The 22,297-nt window shown below is 39.9% G+C and overlaps 3 protein-coding genes and 1 long non-coding RNA gene across 11 annotated transcripts in view; 2 read left to right on the forward strand and 2 right to left on the reverse strand.

The window, feature by feature from the left end:
- Positions 1-461: 461 nt before the first annotated feature.
- tnfsf14 (TNF superfamily member 14) lies at positions 462-3,699 on the reverse strand. The gene is made up of 4 exons (XM_023277974.3): positions 3,159-3,699; positions 1,673-1,706; positions 1,512-1,586; positions 462-1,329 (listed from the first exon to the last, which is right to left on the reverse strand). Exons 1-4 carry the CDS (start codon positions 3,381-3,383, stop codon positions 944-946), a joined length of 720 nt encoding a protein of 239 aa, XP_023133742.1. The 5' UTR covers positions 3,384-3,699; the 3' UTR covers positions 462-943.
- A 3,668-nt stretch (positions 3,700-7,367) lies between these two features.
- On the forward strand, positions 7,368-10,806 carry LOC111573690 (transmembrane emp24 domain-containing protein 1-like). Its single transcript, XM_023277975.3, has 4 exons — positions 7,368-7,729; positions 8,885-8,982; positions 9,392-9,578; positions 9,723-10,806. The coding sequence occupies exons 1-4, from the start codon at positions 7,535-7,537 to the stop codon at positions 9,936-9,938; spliced, it is 696 nt and encodes a 231-aa protein (XP_023133743.1). The 5' UTR covers positions 7,368-7,534; the 3' UTR covers positions 9,939-10,806.
- Positions 10,807-11,978: 1,172 nt separating this feature from the next.
- The window catches only part of dnm2a (dynamin 2a), a 28,566-nt gene continuing 18,247 nt past the window's right edge, over positions 11,979-22,297 (reverse strand). For all 8 annotated transcript variants that reach the window (XM_055005354.1, XM_055005353.1, XM_055005351.1 and 5 more), the window contains 7 exons: positions 20,278-20,388; positions 17,607-17,716; positions 17,414-17,525; positions 16,667-16,831; positions 15,090-15,313; positions 14,718-14,972; positions 11,979-14,390 (listed from right to left, as the gene is read on the reverse strand). In XM_055005354.1, coding sequence (XP_054861329.1) covers positions 14,318-14,390; positions 14,718-14,972; positions 15,090-15,313; positions 16,667-16,831; positions 17,414-17,525; positions 17,607-17,716; positions 20,278-20,388 — 1,050 coding nt within the window. In that variant the 3' untranslated portion in view covers positions 11,979-14,317. The remainder of the gene's footprint in view (positions 14,391-14,717; positions 14,973-15,089; positions 15,314-16,666; positions 16,832-17,413; positions 17,526-17,606; positions 17,717-20,277; positions 20,389-22,297) is intronic.
- LOC129347623 (uncharacterized) lies at positions 19,229-20,578 on the forward strand. The gene is made up of 2 exons (XR_008599810.1): positions 19,229-19,429; positions 19,936-20,578. It is a non-coding gene; the product is annotated as an uncharacterized LOC129347623 (long non-coding RNA).

Here is a 22,297-nt window from a genome sequence, read left to right on the forward strand (position 1 = left end):
AAAGCTCTAGAGTGACGAGGCTTCTTGTTTTTCGCTGAGGTGATGAATTGAAAATGATCATTCATAGCATTGCACTAAACTAAACATGAATGCGTAGGTCACAAACGGCAGCTGTTGTACCTCCAAACCCTAAAGTAAAGTGAACTTTACAGTTCTACAATTTCATTTAGCAGACGCTTTTATACGAAGATACAATACAAATGAACTTGTCCTACACATTTTACTGCTGCCCTGCAAAGGCCATTTTACAGCAGGTGCACATGCAGCATAAAAGTACTTCACATGATGATAACTATTTGTCCCCGTGGTATTGAAAAAACACCTGCTCTACAGTGTTTGCCGTGTGGTTGGATTAAGTGGGTGAAACATTTACTAATATTGAGACCACTCAGCTTCAAGTGACACAGCAGGAAATGAATTTACTTCACTTACAGGACCAAACAGAGAAAGTCAAACTAGACTTTAAGACCATGGTGTGTTTATTTCACTACTACGCATAAATTATTGTACAAAAAAACATCAGAATTAAAGCACTTTTATCATTACAGAATAAATAAATAGTGTGCAGTATGTGTTAAAGCAAGAAAAGAAATGTGTAAGGTTACAGTCTCTACTTTTTCAGTTTCATTTTTAGTATGAACAAGACACATACATATATAAAGAGATTTTTTTTAAATCCAAGTGTTACACGTCATTTATTCATATTTAGAGATTTAATTTACTGTAATTATACAAGTAAGCATATAAATGTCTTTGATATAAAAAAAAATCTTTAAAAAGTTTCACCCGTATAAGAAAGAAAGCCAACAGGGCAGTTCAGCCCTTTCCAATATGTCAAGGCACAAAGAGGATTTCACACTTTGTCAGTCTGCTTTCTCATGACAAAAGTATTTATCTGCTTCTATTTGCACTTCTTCAAAGCCTTTGAATATCAATATGATATTTATAGCATGAATGCGCCAAAGACGTTCTCATTCGGATTGAATTGTATAATTTTTGCAGTGCTACTGACGTTCACATAAATGGCATCATTTTCGTAAAGGTGAAACACTCCACCCAGGTAGCTGTTAGATCGAACAACCTCTGACACTGGAGAGTATTTCCTTGCCTGCAGGAGGGTAATAATTCCCCCAGCATACTTTTCAGTAAGCATATTAACATAATGGTGAAATTTACCACTGTCTGTAAAGAAAACCTTGGAATAGACGTAGTAATAACCCTGTTTCTGAATGATGAGACTTCCGTTTCTGTAGACCATCTGATAGAGGGTAGGTTCAGCTTTCATGCTCCACGCCATGACCTCTTTTCCATGAATGACATTTTGTCCACCTGGAAAATAAACAGAAACGACAAAAGCAATCATGTGAAGTCTATTAAAATTGAGTGAATCATCATAAAGAGGTCTTCTGTTCCAACCTTGTGACTACACACCCTTATGAGATACTTTATTTTCTGTCTTGGTAATAAATAGAACATTAAGGTAATGGAAGCAACAGAAAAGTTGGTTTCACCTGTCAGATGTGCAACTGGTTTGGAGGGAAGAACATCGTAATAGAAATGCGCAGGTGGAGGAGTAGGATTTTGAGCTGTGAGAGGAACAGACATAAGGTGACCAATGTGGAATAAAAAAGTGAAGATATTTACCATTTCAGTAAAAAGTGTTGAGGCATACCTGCTATGAGCTTGGCGAATGATGCTGAGTTGGCCTGCAATGAAATCAAAGGACAGATTAGCCGTGTGCATGTATGTGTGTTTGCATTTGTGAGCGTGCACCTGTAAATGAGTGGCTTTGCATCTGAGTTGTTAAAATAAGATGTAAAAAAATATATCCACATTACACAATTTGAAAGTATGGACCACTTTTTGCTTGCTGTTTCTAATGTCACTTGTCTGCAGAGCTAAGTAGGACAGGTCGGCCTTCCTGGCAATGAGCAAAAGGTAGATCGCAACTATGGTGCAGGAAATAGACCACTTCCTTGTCTCCACCGTCCCCTCTTTGTACAGCATGTATATTATGCATCTGCTAAGAAAACATGATGTCCTCCTCCATGTCACAAACCCGTGACCGCTGCCCTCACAAGAAGCACCACTGCCGTCAAAGAAACTGATTCAGAGCATGAGAGTAAAAATCAGTGATCATTTATCATCCTACAACATCAAGTTGACATCCCTGCCCCACCCCACGGTCACGTCAATTCTTCCGAAATGGGCCGGACATTAATGTACTTCTCCATCTCTACTCTGTCCTCTTCCCCATAGTAGTCACTTTAACACTGCATCAGCAGTTTTTGGGGAAAAACAATTACGTTCACAGTCTTTCATGTGATTTTAGAAGAGTTTTGTATTTGTCACGAGAATTCTTCCGTTTACTGAACTCAACCCCCACTCGTACATGTTGTGTTAAGCAAAGTGGTTTTATGAAGTATGGGCTTGCTTTTGTGTCCCAGTATAATACTAACATTGATTTTTAAGTCACATCATACTTATATTCTGACACTGGAAAAACCTGCGATCACACGTTGACTTCTGGACAGAAGTTTCCATTGTGGTAGAACAAGTATAATGGCAAAGCAGGCAATTTCCCCACACACACACAGCACATGGGATATATTCATTAAAAAGTTATGCAAACACTAGTAATTATGTGCATTTTGATACATATTTTTTGTGTTCGAAGGTCACAGTTTTGTTTTGTTTTGTTTGTAATTTTCTACCCTTGTCTTGAGATCTTACTCTAATAGTATCTGTATGTATCTAATTCACTTCAAGTAAATACATTCGTGCATATACATGTTTATGTACAAAAGAACTCAAATATTGACCTGTTGAGAAGCCGATTTGTGATTACAGACTGATTACAGGTGATCATGATAGAAATCCGGAAACTGAAAGCATTCTGATAATGACTACTTGCATCTAGTGTTTAAGGGAATATTAAAGATCCTATTGACAAAAATACAGTGACAAAAACAAATAGGAGATGTAAAAAGACAAACAATAGGTAGACTAGAGGTGAGACTAAGATGAGATTTTGTTCTAAAAGTCAAATTTTAAGAGGTTTAAATGAAAATCTCGTGGAACACAAAATAGATTATGACTCTGAGTCGATAAGAAATCACAGGATGACATTACAAAAATGACATGTAGGCGATACTTACAGATTCACTCTGGTAGAGACGGTAGATGAAGCAGGCTTGGATGATCATGCCACACAATGCCAGGCTCACCAGAAAGAACAGCAGGGTCTGCACCGCTCTGCCATTCCTTCGCCCCTGGTTCGGCCTAGGTGGCAAAACAGGCCGCATGGCTTGGCTGTCCACCACATACACAGAGGGGATCCCACCCTCAGCCGTACCTGCTGGGTTATTTCTGTAACTGAACATCGATTCAGTGTGGAGCTATCTACCAGAAGTCAAGGCTGTTGCTTCAAAGTGGCTGCAGAGACAAAAAGAGGCTTGAGAGGCAGGAGGTGTGAAAAACGTTGCAGAATGGGTGGTCTCACTTCTGGTTGGTTCAAGTGGAGATGGCTCTCGAGTAGTCAGATGAATACATTCAGATGTAGATGTCTTGAGATGTATCACCAAAGCACTTTTGAAGGAGATGAACTGTAACTGCAAACATCAAAATGATACAGTAGGTGATGTGAATTTTTCACAGTCACAGTCAATTCACTAGTTAGAAAATCTCAAGGTAGAAGGCAAGAATAAGTGGGAGACCAAGCACCAATGCATCTTAACCTCCCCTTCACGCCCTCCCACTTCACTGCAACAGCAATGTTGAAATATCTCCATTCACACTTCCTCTCTCATATACGTACGCTCTCTCTGTGGCTTGTCTCAAATACAGAACCAAAGATAAAGATCCAGACCTTAACCGCTTATTATTTTGTTTGGGGACTGACCAGATTTGCAACTCTGAGGATGTATTTTATGGTGCAAAATGCTTAAAGAATGGCGTCTTTGCATGATAGATTTAATTTTTAAAAAGTTGCACTTGCTGTTGTTTTTTCTACTGTGTTAGCAAGAGTAACGGCTTTGGCAGAGGTCAGCAGTTCCATGAGAAAACACAGCAGTAATTTAATAAAGCATTGCACCGTTCATCACACTGACTCCTCTGACTTCTAATGAACAAGCAATTAGCATTCCCTTGGTTGACAACAAAACAGAATTCAGCTTTTAAACTTTGGTAATGTGCAATGGAAATTGTGGATTTTTTCAACAGATTTAAAAAAACACATACTTCATCTTCTTTGACACAGAGCGGACAGATAAAGAAAAGTTAGCTGTTGCAAGCATGTATTCAACAAAAATATTAAAACACTGCTATTATACTATGCTGCTAGCATTGCCCCCTTTAGCAAAAGCAAAACCAAAAACAAACGAAAAAGCATGCATAATCGACATCAATTTGATAAATTTCTTGACCTCTCTTGCTGCAAAAATGATTCAGTTGCCAGATGTTTGAAGATTTTTTTGCATCTATTGTAGGTTTTAAATTCACTCCACAAGATTTCAGTTTGTTTCAGATCTGGGCTTTGACTAGGCCATTCCATAACCCTCCATTTCCATTTTTTGAGCTATTCTGTGGAGGATTTTCTAGCAAGCTTGGGATCATTAACTTGCTGTGTAAGGTCGACTTCCAGTTCAACTTAACTTTCAGACATCTGGCCCCGTGTTATCTGTATGCCCTCTTTGCTATGATGCAGAATTCATAGTTGAATCAATAACTGCAAGCTGCCCAGGCCTCGAGGCATCAAAGCAACCCCAAATCACAAGATTTATACTGGCATGAGGTTTTTCTCCTAAAATGCTGCCTACTGTTACTATATAGCCAAGCAACATTATCCAAAAGGCCTGGTCTTTGCCCACCTGTTCTCTATATTTTTGCTCTAATATTGTCTTTTTCTTGAGATGCTTCCCATGCAGGTTAAGTGTGTGCAATCACCTTCTGACTGTAGATGCAACACACTGACACCGACAGCTGCAAAGGCACCTGCTGTTCTTGTAATGAAATGTTTAGGTTCTTGAAGGCTTCTTTTTGCATCAAGTAGTCTCCTGCACAGATGAATTTGCAGCAAGTCCTGGACAAAATGGCAGGAAGTTGAAATCTGCACCACTTGTATGTGTGTATATGATTTTCTTTACACCAAAAAGATTTATTTCAAATAACTCATCTTGAATCTCTCACCTGATTCACAACCTCTTTATGTGACCTTCAGTTACTAGATCCTACACGTCAGAGGTTTAAATCAGAAAGGTTCCTCATGTCACTCCCTGTGAAGCCTCTAATCGTTGACAGCTAATCTGGAACCCCTGATTCTAGTATTATGGATTTAAAGATGTGATAAATGTAAGTGTGCATGTACTTTTGCATGTGTGTGTACTTGTTCAAATATGTTGAAAAAGTTTCCATGGAATGGACACATTTTTTTACAGTGTGGTTGTACAGTAGGACCTTGAGGTTAGGCATGGCTGAATAAACGGAATTGAAAACGTGGCAAGCACGACCATCTTATATTAGGATGTCACCATCCTAATATACATAAGGTTTCAGTTCATTTTGAATATGTTCGTATTATACCTACTCTCAATAAAACAACCCCTCGAAAGTCTTATCTCTATAAAGCAATATACAGTACCATTCAAAACTTTGGGGTCACTTAAAAATGTCCTTGCTTTTGAAAGAAAAGCATTTTTTTCAATGAAGATAACCTTAAATGAATCAGAAATACAATTTAGACATTGGTAATGTGGTAAATGACTATTGTAGCTGGAAATGGCTGATTTATAATGGAATATCTCCATAGGGGTACAGAGGAACATTTCCAGCAACCATCACTCCTGTGTTCTAATGCTACATTGTGTTAGCTAATGGTGTTGAAAGGCTAATTGATGATTTGAAAACCCTTGTGCAGTTATGTTAGCACATGAATAAAAGTGTGAGTTTTCATGGAAAGCATGAAATTGTCTGGGTGACCCTAAACTTTTGAATTGTAGTGTATATAAAGAAGTTGTATCCATAGGTTACTACAAGATATAAGGCATTTCCAGTTAAATGGTATAATACTTGATTCACAATGACTTGATGCAGTAAATAATGCAGAGCAAGTATAAAACGCTTTTAAAACCTGAAGTGCTCCACAGGATACAAATGAAGACATACAGTGATAAAAGAATAACAATGAGAGGGGAGGAAGCATTAATAGAATAAAATAAAGAAAACATGCATTAACAAGAGCACGAGTTTGACATAATAGCTGTCGCTGTTACGATGACCCGAGAAGCCTGTAATGAATCTATAAGACTGTATCACAAATTCATCATTATGAAATCCACCCACCCATCCAAGTCATTCAAGTCACAGGGTTTATCCCAGCTGACTTAGGGTGAAGGTGGGGACACCCTGGACAGGTCACCAGTCTATCACAGGGCTACATATAGAGACAAACAATCACACTCACATTCACATTAACAGACAACGCAGAGTTACCAATTAACCTCAGCGTGTTTTTGGACTGTGGGAGGAAGCCAGAAAACCTGGAGAAAACCCACGCATGTACAGGGAGAACATGCAAACTCCATGCAGAAAGATCCCAGGCCGGGATGAGAACCGGTGATCTTTTAGCTGCAAGGCAACAGTGCCAACCACTGAGGCACTATACAGCCCTCATTATGAAATGATCACTATAAATTTGCTGTAGTATTAGTTATTGTCTACTGTGTCATTAATTAACAACTGTCAATTTACAGACACTTCAAACGTTAATTTCTACGTCAGATGTAATCCAGCAACATAGGAAAAGGCTGTTTCACTGATCATACTAGTTACATTCACAACAATAATATCCAATTTTACATTAATACAGGGTTAACTGTGAAGTCTTTTCAGCCTCCACTGATTTGTCAACTGGCATCTGCTAGATGGTTTTGTGGTTTAAGTCTTTTCCCTCCTGTACTAGTCAGCAGTCAGTATCAACAAAAATATGTTTACAAAGGTCAATCGATCACAACATTTGGATTCAAATCAATGTATGAAATAACTATAAGTTGAAAATAATAATCTCCTGAGTCCTCATATACCCATATACATATAGTCCGCATCAAGTTCTTACATTTATCAAGCCCATGGCCTCCTTTTTATCTCCAGCTCCATCTATAGGATTTTGAAGGACATGACAGATACAGCATTTTTATGAATAAATACTGTAAAAAATAGAAAATGTCATGCAAGTACAAATCAGAATTATTATTGAATGAAGAGATGAATATAAAACAATATGTTTTCTTGCTACTAATTACACAGCTCTTCACACATGGTGAGCATGTTGCTGCTGCCCTCCTCAGTTTTGTACGTGTGCGGACAGTCCAGACTGCAGAGCGCTATTGGACACAGACAGTGGCTCCACTCATTCAACTTTGAATAAGGAAACTCATATTGACAGCAAGCAGTTACAGATATACAGAAAATTTGCTGCATTGTGAGTGTGACACAGTAGAAAGTTGCCCAGAGCTGGTGGAAGTGGATTGAATGGACTATGCACTGTGAACTCAGCATGATTACTGCGTCTGCACAGCTCTGTTTGCTGGTATGTTTAACTCTGACTGCAGGCTTGACTTTGGGTTTGGGGTCAAATCAAGATGTGGAATTCACCTTTCTACTACCCGCTGGCAGTACAGAGTGCTTCTACCAAACTACCGCAAGGAATGACAGCATGGAAGTTGAATACCAGGTAAATAGAAACTCTTCTGTTGTCTGTCTGCCTCTCCAGTGTTTGTCTGGACAGAGACAGTGTGTGCTCTGATGTTTGGAATAGCTTGATGTACGTTTGTGGATAACATATAAGTGAAAAACAGTTGAACAGATGATGGACTTTGGTCTCGTTTGCGGAGAGATAAGAAAACCACCAGTGTTGTTGAAGACACCTGCTCACTAAGACGTAGGTAGAAAACACCTAAATTATACGTCTGCTTTTACATATACCTCAAAAGCACAATGTAGGAGTACAGCATGCACCTGCATCTGCACCTGCACAATAATAAATGAATAAATACATATGATGAGTACAAATAAATAGATACAAAATGTATAGCAAACATAATTTATTTCAAAATAATGTTACACACAGAACACAAACGGATATTTTTGGCCAGTTTCTACTTTTTGAAACAGCACAAAAGCACCCCTGTCCACAGTAATGTCTTCAGTCATTTTATAGCCATGACATTTGCATTTCTTCACCTCCTACACCGCAGTAATCGCACTTCTGCTGCACCCCTCTGGCTGCTGCAGGACTGTGCTCTTGTAAAGTCACTTTCTGAGAGTTCGAGAAGAGTCTTGCAGGATTAATAAGGCAGCCATCCCATGCTTCCAAGGTTACTGTGTGGAAGTCTCATTCACTCAACAGGAAGGTACATGCTGTTTCATGATGTGAAAACGTACTTTCTCACAAAGCCTGTGGGGAATTTTGCAGTGCAAGAATACACGAACAGACTGCGATTCTGTTGTGGAGTCTTTCAGAGAATTACAGATACTTGCCACCTCAGACTGAAACCTGATGTCATGTGACCGGTTTCTCAAAGCCTTGATAGCAAATCCCTGCCAAGGGTCCTGGCCCCTGTGCTTGTTTTTTTTACTTGTAGGCTAAATGCATAGAGAAAAAAAGAATTTTGCAAGCGCAGTCAGAGGTTGTAGCTCAGTGTATCAGTCAATCAGTGCTTTAATTTGATTTCGAGGCAGCCTTTTGCCCAGATAGTCTGAGTAAAACTTGAGCAGTGAAGTGCATGAGTGGAATAAAAATGTGAAGATAACAGTGGATATGTAAGATATTCTCACTTGAAGCCTGTATAATCTGCATCAGTGTCCCCAATCCCTGTTTGTTTTGCAGGTGATAGCAGGGTCAAGTCTGGCTGTTGGGTTTGTCCTCATCTCACCCAGCGGATACCAGCTGGTTTCTGACCACAGGAGTTCAGAGGGCATCCACACGTGCGTCAGCTTATCTTTTTCTACAATTTGTCGATGTCTAAAGGGACCTGGTCATACCAAAACATTGGGCAGAGTTAAATTTCAACCTGATGATGCAGCTAGATGCAAGATTAAGGCAACACAAAAGTTATTATATGGACAGGAATGAGTGTGACCAGCTTTAATCAGATCAGCTGAAGGACAAAACATTCAGTGAAGGAGAAAAGTTGCAAAGATTTGGATACTTTTTCCACTTAATTTCAGATTGTTTCTCCCTTTCCTTTCTAAATATATGCAGAACAGTATATATTTTTTAGAAACATGCATATACAGCTTATCATAAGGAGATCAATAAGAGGAATTTCAATTGTCTTATTGTCAAGAGCAGTTGTCTCCTGTCTTCATAAACTGATGTTTTTATTTCCTGCAGGGTGGAACCCACAGAGGATGGAGACTACCGGCTGTGTTTTGACAACAGCTTCAGCAAGCTGTCAGAGAAGATGGTGTTCTTTGAGGTGATCATTAATAGTCAGAGCGGCACAGGTGGAGGCCAGGAGGAGTGGGCGGACATTGCTATGACAGAGAGCATGGTGGAGTACAAACTGGACGACATCAGGGTGAGAGGGAAAAAGAAAATAGAGTTTTATCTGCCGCATCTATGAATCTGATCCAAACAATGCTATAATTATTTGCTGTCATTCCATTGTTGTTGTTGTTGTTATCTGCACATCCCAGCAATGTTTTCCCTCTTTGTCTTACAGGCAAGTATAGATTCTGTGCATCGGCACCTGGAGAAAAGCCGTCAGGTCCAGGCTGTGCTGCGGGCCTTTGAGGCGAGGGACCGCTACCTTCTGGAGGACAACCTGTGGCGAGTGTCCTTCTGGTCCTGCCTAAACCTGTTTGTCATGCTCACTGTTGCCGTCACCCAGGTTTACATGTTAAGATGCTTTTTTGACACTAAGCGGGTCAGAACATAGCAATTATTGTATCATCTTCAGCCATCACAGTGCAGAACCTGAAAGGCCTCACATATTAAACAGAAAACAATCCACTGACGTGTGCTTTGTGAGCTGAATTTAAACAGATGCTTCACAGTTTTTTTGAAAAAACTAGTTCTTGCACTCTTTTTGCTTTTTTCCTCTATTGCAGCCAAAAACCGCTTGATTTGATATTTTGTGAATTCCACTTTCTGCTTCATATCAACCCCTAAAATCACATTTACATTACTGTAACAAGTGCATACAGACACACATTGTATATACATAATTATGTACAAAACACTTGCACTATTCGTAATAATGTAATTATGGAAGGTAGGAAGCCACAGATGTTTTCTCTCGAATGTTGGTTTATTGAATTTCATGACACTCATTTATAAAACTCTAGGCTATGTTTTATCAAATCAGCAGCCAAGCAAACCAAAATAAGATTCCTTTGCTGAGCTACAGACTGTTTAAAAAAACAATCACATTTAAAATATTTACTGTGACAAAAACACACATATTTGCACAAAAATAATCTCCCTGATGGATTTCTCCATTTGGAGGTTAAATAGGCCAAAAACAACAATGTCATGCGAATGGCTAAGTTAGTTATGGCTAAGACATTACTGCAGTTTTTTTGCCATTAATTGAATGCATCACACTTGATTCGTGCAGCTGCACTTTGTTGTACAAACACAATATGCAGTAGAAAAAAGCACAATCCAATCACTACCATCGTGCTTTCAACCATCATTAACATTTTCTGTCATAAATTATTTCCAGTGGAGGTTTTTTTCTTTGTAATTACCCAACAGAAACATGTCAAAATGCAAATAAAGAAAATCTCCTTTTGTGTCTTAAATTCATTTTCTTTTTTTTAAAATCACATATTATCTGAAATAACATTTTTTGTTATTTCAGATAATGTGTTTTTTTTTCTCTCCTGCAGGCCTGGAATAGAAAATGGAAAATAAATAGATAAGATTTTACTCCACTTCAGTTTGGTTGTAACATATTTAGTGTCCAGACCTATTTTGAACATCACTAAAGAAAAATAAAAACTTACTGCATCTTTGAACTCTTCAGTTTTACTGACAGTATCAGATTACAAATGTGTGCCTGTAACAAGTGCTGCAGCTTATCTGGTTGTGCGAACAAAAGTAAAAAGGTGTAGGTGGGTCCTCTGTTGCCATTGTTGCATTGGATTGATGTCATTTCACGCAGACTGTCGGCTGGTCAGGGTCACCACTGGTTTCGACGGGGAGCTGGGCGCCTGTTCAGGAACAATCAACCAACATCAATCTCTTAACCTGGAGACTCGAGTAAAGAAACAAGACCCAGTTATTGGAGGAGAGAAGATGTTCGTACTGAGGCAAAGTCCAGCTAGAGGACAGACACGTAAACCTGGAATTATCAATTAATTAATGCTGCAGCTCAAAGAGAAATCTAGTGTGCTTTGCATTTTAAGTGTTTCAAAAGACTTTATATCTATTGAACATATTACAATATTCACACCCCTTCTAAGCTGCCATTTTTTTATCTTAGAACATTGAAGTACATCTCTTCCGCTCTGACATTTAAGAACTGACTCCTGTTGGTGAATGCCAAAGTCGCATGGAATCTGCTTTAACAACATTTAAAAACATAAAAGCTTTACAAGGGCAGGTTGAGTCTTTTTTTTATAAGCACAGAAAATGTTAATTTAAATTATGCAGAACGACATCAATAAAAGGGCTACTTTAGCACAACATGGTATCTTTGTTCTTTATATTACATGTGAAATTGCATGTACTGAAAGGAAAGACCAGTGACCATTGTTTTGTTCAGTGCCTCTCTGAAGCAGGCAGTCTGCAGATATATGGTTGCCATAGGAACATGTGCGGGTTTATGCCAGTTTGCATGGGTTTAGATGTAAAGAGAGAGAGGAAGGGGAGGAGAGGAAAACCAGGAGATGCTCTACATTATCTGAGAGAGAGAATAGAGAGAGAGGATCATACTGGACACAAGGAGACACCAACCACCAGAGCCAGTCCCTTTATTGTACACAACACCTCTTTATTTACTCTCCATTCTAAATCAGGTCATGATGTTTATTCAAATCAATTAATTGCTACAGAGGCACTTGACAAGGGTTTGCAAAACAGAAAGATTCCCGCAGGTTGGTTTCCGACCCCGTCCTCCAGATCCAGAGAGGGGAGGGAAAGAGGAAGGAGGCAGGGTACATCCATTAGGGAGAAAGGCAGTAATGTACGACAGGGGATTTACAGTCTGGGCTTCTCTAGGGCAGGCTGAAGTGACAGGCACACAGGAATTAGTAAAATCTCTGGCCAATAAGAGGCTTCACAAACTTTTATGTTCGCAGAAGAATTATTGTGAGATGTTTTTCTGGCACTGTCACTAAAAGCCCAACCCGGAGAAGGGAAGAAAAAGCACATACTGTATCAAGAGTCTATGTATGTTTGGGCAATTTGAGTTGTTGACAGATTTTTTTAAAAATCTTTTTAGATTGACCAATTAATTCTCCATCCTCTATATGGAGGAAAGCCTAGGGAGCTTTCTCTAAACAGGATGTGCCTTCATACACCACAACTCCCACCACCCACTACTGATCAAACCAAATACAGAAAACATCCAAGTAGCCCAACCTCACTCCCACCTTAATACATTTTCCACTAAATGCCTAAAAAATGTCCAAGAAAAATTGTTTTAAATGGTCAAATACCCTCAAAAAGCAATCAAAAGATAATCATCAGCAAATAATCACAGCTGTCTATGTCAAGAGCCAAGTATGCTCCCAACACGCTTAGACAGCTAATCCCTGTAGCAGAAAAACCCAAATAATAATCCAGGAGAAGCAGGGGAAGCAGAGTACAACATAGTTGTACTGAGCTGATACAAGAAAAAACATCAAAAGAAATGACAAATGCCCTGGTTATAAATAACGCATGAGGAGATGACCAATCTCTTTTTCCCTACATTGAAGTCTAATTTATGAAATGATGTTGTTAGTACTTCCTTTATTTTGAAATCTACAGTTGCATTTTAACATACCTGGATTCTAATCAACAGATTGTTATTTTTCACCAACTCGACAATAAAATGAGATACAAGCCAACTCTCCAGTATAGGCCAACTATATACAATGAGATTTTTAAAGCATGGAAGCAGAACTGAAAGCAACAATAAATGTCCTTGAAAATTGCATCCAGAAAGAGATGTGACATCTCCTCTATGCTTAATACCATCTTTATACCTTCCTCATCTACACACCCCACTGCTCACCAAGTTTTATCATCTCGCAGAAAAAAAAACTGTACTATGTGCTTTGTTCTGTTTGAATCAGATAATCCAAGAATTAACAGTATATTCAAAGGCAGAAGGCCTCATTGGATTCAACTGAGAATAAAGGGATTAAAATACAAAGTTTAACCAACTCAGAATTAGTGGACAAAGCTTCCCACAAAGCGCAGACAGCCTTTAGTCCATCTTACTACTTTACTCTCCTGGGTTTTTGTGCATAGTGTTCTGGTAACGGACAATATCCCTGTTAAAAGTGGCTTCTTGTAAGGCTAGATGGTTAGAAGTGCTTGGATTATAATGGTCAATCTGGTTGACATCTTTTCATTGTGGAGGGATAATTAACAGAGGATGAGCTGAAGCTACTCTCTCGGGCTCATGCAACCCTGCCCTGTGTCTTTTTATGCTTTGTCTCTGCTGTGATTAGCATTTCATTTTAAAGCTACATTTATAACGGTCATTAAAAAGGACAAAGTCACTCAAATAAAATAACAAGAAGAAAAAAAATAAGAATCGACACCACCAAAAATAACAACAGTGATAATACGCTATTGTTTTTCAGTATGAAATCAGTTAGGATATGAAAACCCAGTAAAACATTAACAACAGGTTAAGTGTGTATATTACACAGAGATCTAGACTTGAGCGTCTGGGCCAGTTTAAAAAGGTAGAGGGAGGGGAGAGGAAGCCAGCCTGTACCAGTTAATAAGTTATTTATGTATTTCTACCAGGAACCTTGCCAGGAAATAAATTCTGTAGAAAACAAACCTACAGAATTTGATACATTATCTCCGAGGCTTAATGCATCACATAGATCAGCTGGGTTTCATTTTATCTTCCATCTCAGTCCAATGTAAAATTCAAGTGGTTACGGGATTCTTTCATGTGCACTTACAAAGACAGTATTAGCAGCTTATTAACATTGCTTGAATAGGCATATCAATTTGGCTGGACAATGCACGTTATGCACTGCTTTTGGTCAGCCCCTCCCCTCAAGCCCCCGCCCCTGGCCTATAGTGTGCAGACACACACATCCACACACAAACACACACAATTAGGTGGGCTTGGCCACAGGTCTAGTCTAGCAGGGAGGGCTCTGTAGGGCGGATAATGGTGGGCCGGTGAGAGGGAGCACCAGGGGGTCTTCGGCTGCAACAAGGAGAGAGGATACAAGACAAGGAGTGAGACACACTCACAAAGAGACAGTGAAGAAACCAAACAACCCAAAAGGTGAAGACAGAGGAAATGTGAGATAGAGAAAATCCACGGTGGGAACAGAATGATTACACTGAAATAATAGATCGGCATACAGATGGCAAATCTGGTGAGAGTGAGAATTGACCAATGATGCCTGCAACTTTTGAAAGAAAGAAGACGATGAGATGTTGGTGACGAAAAGTTACAAACACATTGCAATAAAATGACAGAATATGCACTAAAATAATTGATCATCAGCATCATAATAGGAAGCCGTACCTGGGTACACCGGGCGGGACGCGGGCTGGCCGGGAGGGGATCTGTGGGGGTGCACTGAAGGGATCCTGAAAGGCATTGATAGGTGGTCCTGGGCGGGAGGGGATTGGGGGTGCACCAAAGGCAGGAGAGGGATTAAGTGGAGCTCCAAAGGCAGGGGAAGGGTTCATAGGTGGTCCTGGTGTTGGGCCCCTAACAGCAGGTGGACGGCTGGGAGGCGGAGCTGCTGCAGGAGGCGGCCTGCGCTGAGGGGTTGGGCTGTGAGAAAGACATTACAAAGTCATACTGACATCGTAATAAGCAACTACAACTTTCAAGTGTGTTGTTAGATACTGTGTGTTCCAGCTATTGCATTCACAGCTTGTTAACCCTCACCTGGCTTCCTGTAACCAGGTGTCATTTACAGGTGGTGGTACAGGGGTGGAGATTGTGTTGGCGCTGATGTCGCCAATAATGTGCAGTGCCTCCTTGAGTGCATGATACATGCGCAGCATTTCGTCTCTACGTTGGGCCTGGTCAGCTGACTCCTCCATGAGGCTGTTCTGGTCTCCGGATGAATAGAGGTAGGCCAGGAGCTCTGAGTGGATGAAATCCTTTGCCTGAAGGGTAGTTTAGATTCTTCAAACACCGATGGTGGCAACTTACATTGCTTAAACAGAACTTTTAGACATTAGGCAGCTGTAACCAAAAGTGAAATGATCACCAGGTTCGCGAGTTGTAATGTGTGGTTGAAAGTGATAGGTGACAGAAAGGAAGGGGAAACTAATTAACCACAAGAGCAGAATTTATCTGCACATTGGTGACACTTTAGCTTTAAACAAAATATATGAAAACATCTTGGCAAAGGTGTTGCTTCGTGTTGGCTGTGTGTGTGTTGCTGTGTAGTTGCTGAATTGCTAGAAGACAGCAAGTAAGCTCACTAGAATAATAAAGCATAATGAATAGACAGTGGATGAGGCACTCTGAGCATGCATCATAAATTCTGTTAATTAGTGTCTTCAAGTTTATGATCTGGCATCAACATAAAATACACGACCAATGCTGCTACTAAAATGAACAAGGAAATTAAACGCTATTCTCCAAAGCTCCATGGTGTAATGGCATTTATACTTTAAATACCATTAAATGACTTATTTAATCTCAGCTAAGATCTCTGACTTTGCTGAATAATGGCGACATAACAAGCAATTAGCAAATTATATAGCAAATAGCATCCATCCACCCACATTTAGATTCTACAAGAATGTACCTTATTGGGTGTGCAGGATGGACACCGTGCAGAAACGCAATATACACAATTTAGGACATACAGGGCATTGCAAAATTTGATATTCTTACTTGCACATTTAAGGTAGAGATACAGTTCCTTCATTATTTTAATGTAGCACATAATCTTAAGTGAGAAGACACATTTTAACACACTAACATTGCTGGGACTCAGCATATACAAAGTGACTGTCATAGATCAAGTGTCTTCTTTCCTGTAAATTCTCTATAAGTGAAATAAACTGCCTGTAAAGCATTTCAGATGGCTGGACAGTGTTGGAAACGCTACATCTTTCTGACACGATATAGAGGATGCTGTGTCAAATATTTTCTGTAACTTCCCAAAATTGATAATCTGACATTTATACCTACTTCATGCTTTGATTGGGCAGCTGTGCGGCGGTGACAGAGGAGCTAGGCCTTCTGCTTCATTTTCTAGCTCTCTACTTCCATTTGTTACTCAACTATGTGTGGCAGACCAATGCAACATTATCAATGCCCCTCTGGCGACAGTGTGCAATTATATCCATTTTGAAACAACACGTTTCCCCCACTTAATATAATTGAGGGACTTGTGGTTGGCGCACATATCTTCTATTTCCACCTATTATTTGCCTAAATTACTTCTGAGACCATAACTGAGCCCTTAATGACTTCTGTCTGCTGCTGAGGACTGTTGAACTCACACTGTTGATCATGAGATGCATGATGGTCTTGGGCATGAGGTCTCTGATGGATTTGTTGATGATGCCGATGTAAGAATCCACCAAGTTGCGGATGGTTTCCACCTGCCGCTCCAACTGAGGATCCATAGAGAATGTGTCTGCAGGTGCAGCCTCCTCATTCTCCACCTTGACAACAGCAGCAGCAACAACAGATAAACACAATAGCAAAGATGAAGCATAAATACATTGTACATCTTCACAGCTGCTCTCTGTACAGGTACCGATTATTACAATTGTCTGAAAAGAGAATAGCAAAGGTGCATGAGTTTGAGTGTCTAATATCTAATTAGATATTCTGTACACTACACTTGGCATAACTGGCTTCAGGTTCTATGCACGTTGTAAACAGAATGGACTGCAAACTGCCTTCAAGCTGGATTTTTTTCATATCCCTCAGAGAATGCTTTCAAGCTTCATTATCTGATGTTATTCCTTTATATTGTGCCTGTCTGGTTTTTTTGTTTAATTGTTGGTATGACTCTTGCAACGGCTTTTGCTAATTCTTGTGGTTATCTGTCCTTAGTTGTGCTGTGTCTAGTCGCCTATTGTGGGCTCGTCTAATTATAACTGTTGTTCAGGTCTCTCTCTGAAAAGAGATCTAGGTCTTGATGAGACAACTTGATTAAATGATGATTATAATGGTACTGCATTAATGACTAATCGTGTTGACTAATTGATGAGTTTTAGACTAATACAAATGCCACAGACCTGGTCCTTCTCCGGATAAACTCCTGCCCTGAGGAATGATGCTTTCCAGCTATCCACATCCTCTTGAGAATCACAGGCCAGTTCTATTTGGCGAAGATCCTTGTACACATTTCTGTACAAAAATCATCAAGATAAGAAATTTGTACATTCACAGCAATCAACAAACATGTCTGCTTTACAGCATAACCCTGACCTCTGTTCAGTGTTGAAGATCGCAAAGATATGCTTTGTTGACATAAAGCCTTTCTCAACATCTCTGAGCTTCAGGTTATCCAAAGGCAGCATATACTTCTTCTCTTTTTCCTAGCATGAGATGGACAGAAGCAATGTGTTTTTACAGCAGGCACACACACAACAAAAGAACAAACAAAACAGACAACCCTGAAACCTGGAACATACAACAGAGAAAAATTCTATATGCGCAGAGTGAGGACTGTATATACAGATGCAGTCAACAGACGTTGCAAGACCCTGTCATTATGTGAATAACATTTCAAGAAAACATGTCAACTAAAGCCTTTGCAAACATACAAAGAAAATGTAATAATACACATTTGAGTAATTTTTAAGAGCTTTTTGTTGCTTACTAACAGTACTGCAGGTGAATAAAATATTCTCCTCATAAGAGGTCTATAAATGAACTCATTCAATGCTTAAAAAAAAAAAAAAAAAAGTCAGCATTTTGTAGAGAGCATCCTTTGTCCTTTATAAGCTTCAATAAATGTTTCCACTAGTTTCCCACCAGCTTCTGACTTCTCCTTTACGATTGTAGCCTGTTTAGCCTTTGGAAAAGATTCCACCTCACAATATTCTTCGGCTCCCATGCTAAAAGTTTCTTCCTAGAAATTCCACGAAAGAGTTTCAATTTAGTGTTATTACAATTTGAGACAGACAAATATTTTTATTTTCAGTTTGATTATGACACACAACCCATACAAATGTTCTAGTTGATCAGGAAGCCTATAAGATGTAAACCCTTACATGCTAAGAACGGTTGAATAGTTTTTATTGTAACTGCACGGTGGTAATGTGGGTGAAAACTGAGGACTGTAGCTATAACATTTCGTCACCAGTGAGCAGACATAGTGGAATGCATTTCCTCTCTGTGGACGACCACCAAGCTGGTGAGACGGAGAAATGCATGATGAGGGCGAGAAGGAGGAGAGGAAGAAAAGGAGGAGCGTTAGGGAGTTCTAGGGGGATGGGGTGCCAGCTTTCACTGTTGAGCAGAGACATCTGGAAGCATTTACGTCTGCAGTAACACAGAGAGCGGCGCAGGCCCAACAGTTACATCACTCACAGTTTCACAGAATCCCCCACCCTCACCATGCATGCATGCATACACACACACACACACACACACACACACACACACACACACACACACACACACACACACACACACACACACACACACACACACACACACACACACACACACACACACACACACACACACACACACACACACACACACACACACACACACACACACACACACACACACACACAAACACACACAAACACAAAGAGCTAAAACTTTAACTGCACGTGCAAACACAAACACACATGAGCCTGGATGAGCTGAACAAACATAATACATGAACTTTGTGTGCGCACATTAAGACACACTTGCACAGATATGACCAACATACTAAACACTCAGGAGGATTCATATGGACAAGCGCCTCCACACATGCACACTTGTACACACAATCACCCCCTCCCCTCTGGCCTCCGTAACCCAGTACGATTTCCTGCAAATTCCAAAGTCAGATCCCGGCTGGAACATTTCAGCCCGCCTGCCACGTCAGTTTGCCTCCGCCATCCTACCACTCTCTTTCTCTCGCTGCTTTTTTCGTAAAAGGCGACCACGAAAATACGCATCACTTCACTGGGTGTTTGGGCAAATGAAGGCCACTTGTCTGGAGTTCATTTTAGTAGCGGTATCTTTTAGAGGTCGGGTTTTTTTTGCCGGAAGAGTAGATACAACTGTGGCCTGAAGAAGTTTAAGTGGTGAGTAAGGCAACTGCATTGATATCTATGGATTGTATGCACTCATATCATTGGAGACAAATGTTCAGTTTAGTTAAATCAGTCTCTTTAAATCAGTCTGTGTTTAGTCTAAAATGAAATGATCCACATTGATGATTTCTTTTTGCATCTTTATCATTGCACCAACACGTCCCGTTAAGTCCAGTTACTATCGAAATACTTGAATACAAAGAGTGTCAGTACAGATTTGTAATATAAATAAACAACAGAGCAGAGTACATACACACGCATGTATTTACACATACTGATCTAGTTAAGGAACACTGCCAAGAGTAATTTACCTGAATATGTTTAAAGTAATGGTATAATAGTTACCATTTTCAACTAATGCCCTATTATAAATACTATTTGCTTAAAAACAGCAATATTGGTGTGATATATAACCCGTTTCCATATATGTGGCATTTTTCATATTTGCGATTGTTACACTGAGATAATGTTTGCTCTATGTGTCCTCTGTCCTACAGTCCTAAGGTAGCAACCTGCAGCTGCAACAACCTCTGGGTCCTTCCTCCCATCAGAGTTCTTCTCACCCTCCCACCTCGCCTACCCAGTGTTCAGACTACCTGTTCATCCAGATACAGCTGAACAGTAGTCTGCACATTGGTTAGGCTAGACTGGGACACACCTCCTGCCACCCCACCGTGGGTAATGACAAAAAACCTCCACTTGAAGGAGTTTATATCTACAGTGCCAAATACAGCATCTTCATCTTTATGTGTTCCAGTTGTGCTGTGGTATGACGTCTTAGCCAGCTATATCCCTTTGTATCCGGTGAAATACAGCACTGGAGCAGAAATTCTTCTCACCTCCTCATCTTTGTACCAGGACAGGGACTCAGCGGTCAGGACAAACCAGTATTCCTTGGAGCCTCCTTTCATGATGCTGATGTTGATGGTTAGCCAGCCTTTTCTGATCACCTACAGTGAGGAGAAGATGTGGGAGAGAGGAGGGTGGTAGGGAAAGAAGGGTACCAGGAGGATGGAGGAAAACAGCTTCATAAATCAGGCTCATGCATGGTGAAATTTGGGCTCCATTAAGTGTTTTGCTCTTATTTCTAGGATGCGACTAACACTAATAAAATTTTGCTGACTTACCTGTTAAGTCAAAGTAAGTGTGGTTGTGATTTTTTTCCTAAATACTGAACATTTTGTGTTTGTGAGACTAATGTTACTTAAGTATTCACTACAATAAAGAAGCACAGATTAAACGTGAAACTAGGCAAGCATGGAGTTACTAAACTACTACATGTAATATGGTCAAATGTATACAAAAGCAGAAGAAGGTCTTGTTAAAAACACTGGAGAAGGTTGTAGACCTTGTTCTCTTTCACTCAACAGAAAAGAAATCAGTAAACCAACAAACACGAATAGACGGTGTACAGAGCATGCCTGCCCCGACACACAGTCAAAGGCCAAGGGTCGACGGTGGTATGTTAATGTCAGCAGGTCAGTAAAAGCTAACCTATGTACTGACAGCTACAAATAGAAAGGTTAAATGGGTTAATTGGATTCCAATATACAAGAGGGTAAATACTCACTTCCAACAGAAAGAGATAAAGGAGGAGAAAAGAAATGCAACGAGGGAGATTAAATGCAGAGGCGAGTAGATTGACGGAGTTAGTCCAGTTCACGGAGGGACAAAAATCTGAACAGCAAAGTGAAAATCTTAAGTGGAGAGATGGTGAGGGAGAAAATACGTTGGACCAAGGGGTTGAGTTGAGTAAATCACTTTGAGGAAAATAAGCCATGTGTTTCAGAGGAGTTCTCATAACTGCCATCTTTCCATTTTCTAAAGAGACTCCCATGCTTTTCAAATACAATATGGGAAAATATCTGTGAAGTGTGCTCTTGTACTAAGCAAAGCTGAGTGGAAATGTCAATTTCAAAGCCTGCTTTAGACTTCTCTCCTGCACTCCATCTCCATCCAGAAGAGGACTGGAGTGAGCGATGGTGGAAAAAAAAGGTTCATTCGTTTAAAAGTGCCAACATAAATATGGGAGAGGAGACAAGAACATAGGAGCTAAACAGTTAGTTTGCCTTGGCGAGGAAATAACTTTAACTTTTCAGTAACAAAAAAATGCTCTGAATCTCCTGTATTAATGTCAGTTGGAAAGAGTACTTCCTTATTCTTAACGCCAACTTGATTATGAGATATTAGGCTGTAACAGGTGAGATACTTTTGTTTCTACACTATTTGCTAGTCACAGACAAGTGTCAAAAATGTTCAACCCATTCCTCTAAATGTCTATGGTGCAATTGTTAATTAAAGATGCCAGATTACATCCAAGGTTAAGGATTTAAGAGTCAAAAAGAAATTAATGAGATTAGAGTACAACATACTAATTTAAACACGTTTTGATGGATAGTAGACAAAGACATGTTAACAAGAAATTTTGATTAAATCATTGAAAGGCAACCAAAAGTCATGACCAGTCACCATGTTTAGTAAAAGATCATTTTGATCAATTTGGAATGGAGAAATAAAAATCAGAAAGTTGGTATTCTTAGTGGCACATGATTTAAACACTAATTTCCTCTAACAATCAATGTACAGAAATTCCAAAGAATCAACCGTGTTGTGTGTTGCTGATTTAATCGCTTCCCACTCCCTCCCCGTTTTGTCCCAGTGACGTCTCACAAGGCAAACTTTTGAGTCACCATGCATGAGACGGCAGCAGAGGTATAAACCCAACGACAGGAGAACTGACGCCTCCACGATCACCAGTGGAAGATTTTCTGGTTCTCTGATCCTTAATAGAGAGAACACGGCATTGCAAAAGGGCCACAATCTTTTCTGGCGGCAAAACAATTCATCTGCTCTTTAAAA

Source organism: Amphiprion ocellaris, chromosome 19 (assembly GCF_022539595.1).
Source record: "Amphiprion ocellaris isolate individual 3 ecotype Okinawa chromosome 19, ASM2253959v1, whole genome shotgun sequence".
Taxonomy (NCBI): domain Eukaryota; kingdom Metazoa; phylum Chordata; class Actinopteri; family Pomacentridae; genus Amphiprion; species Amphiprion ocellaris.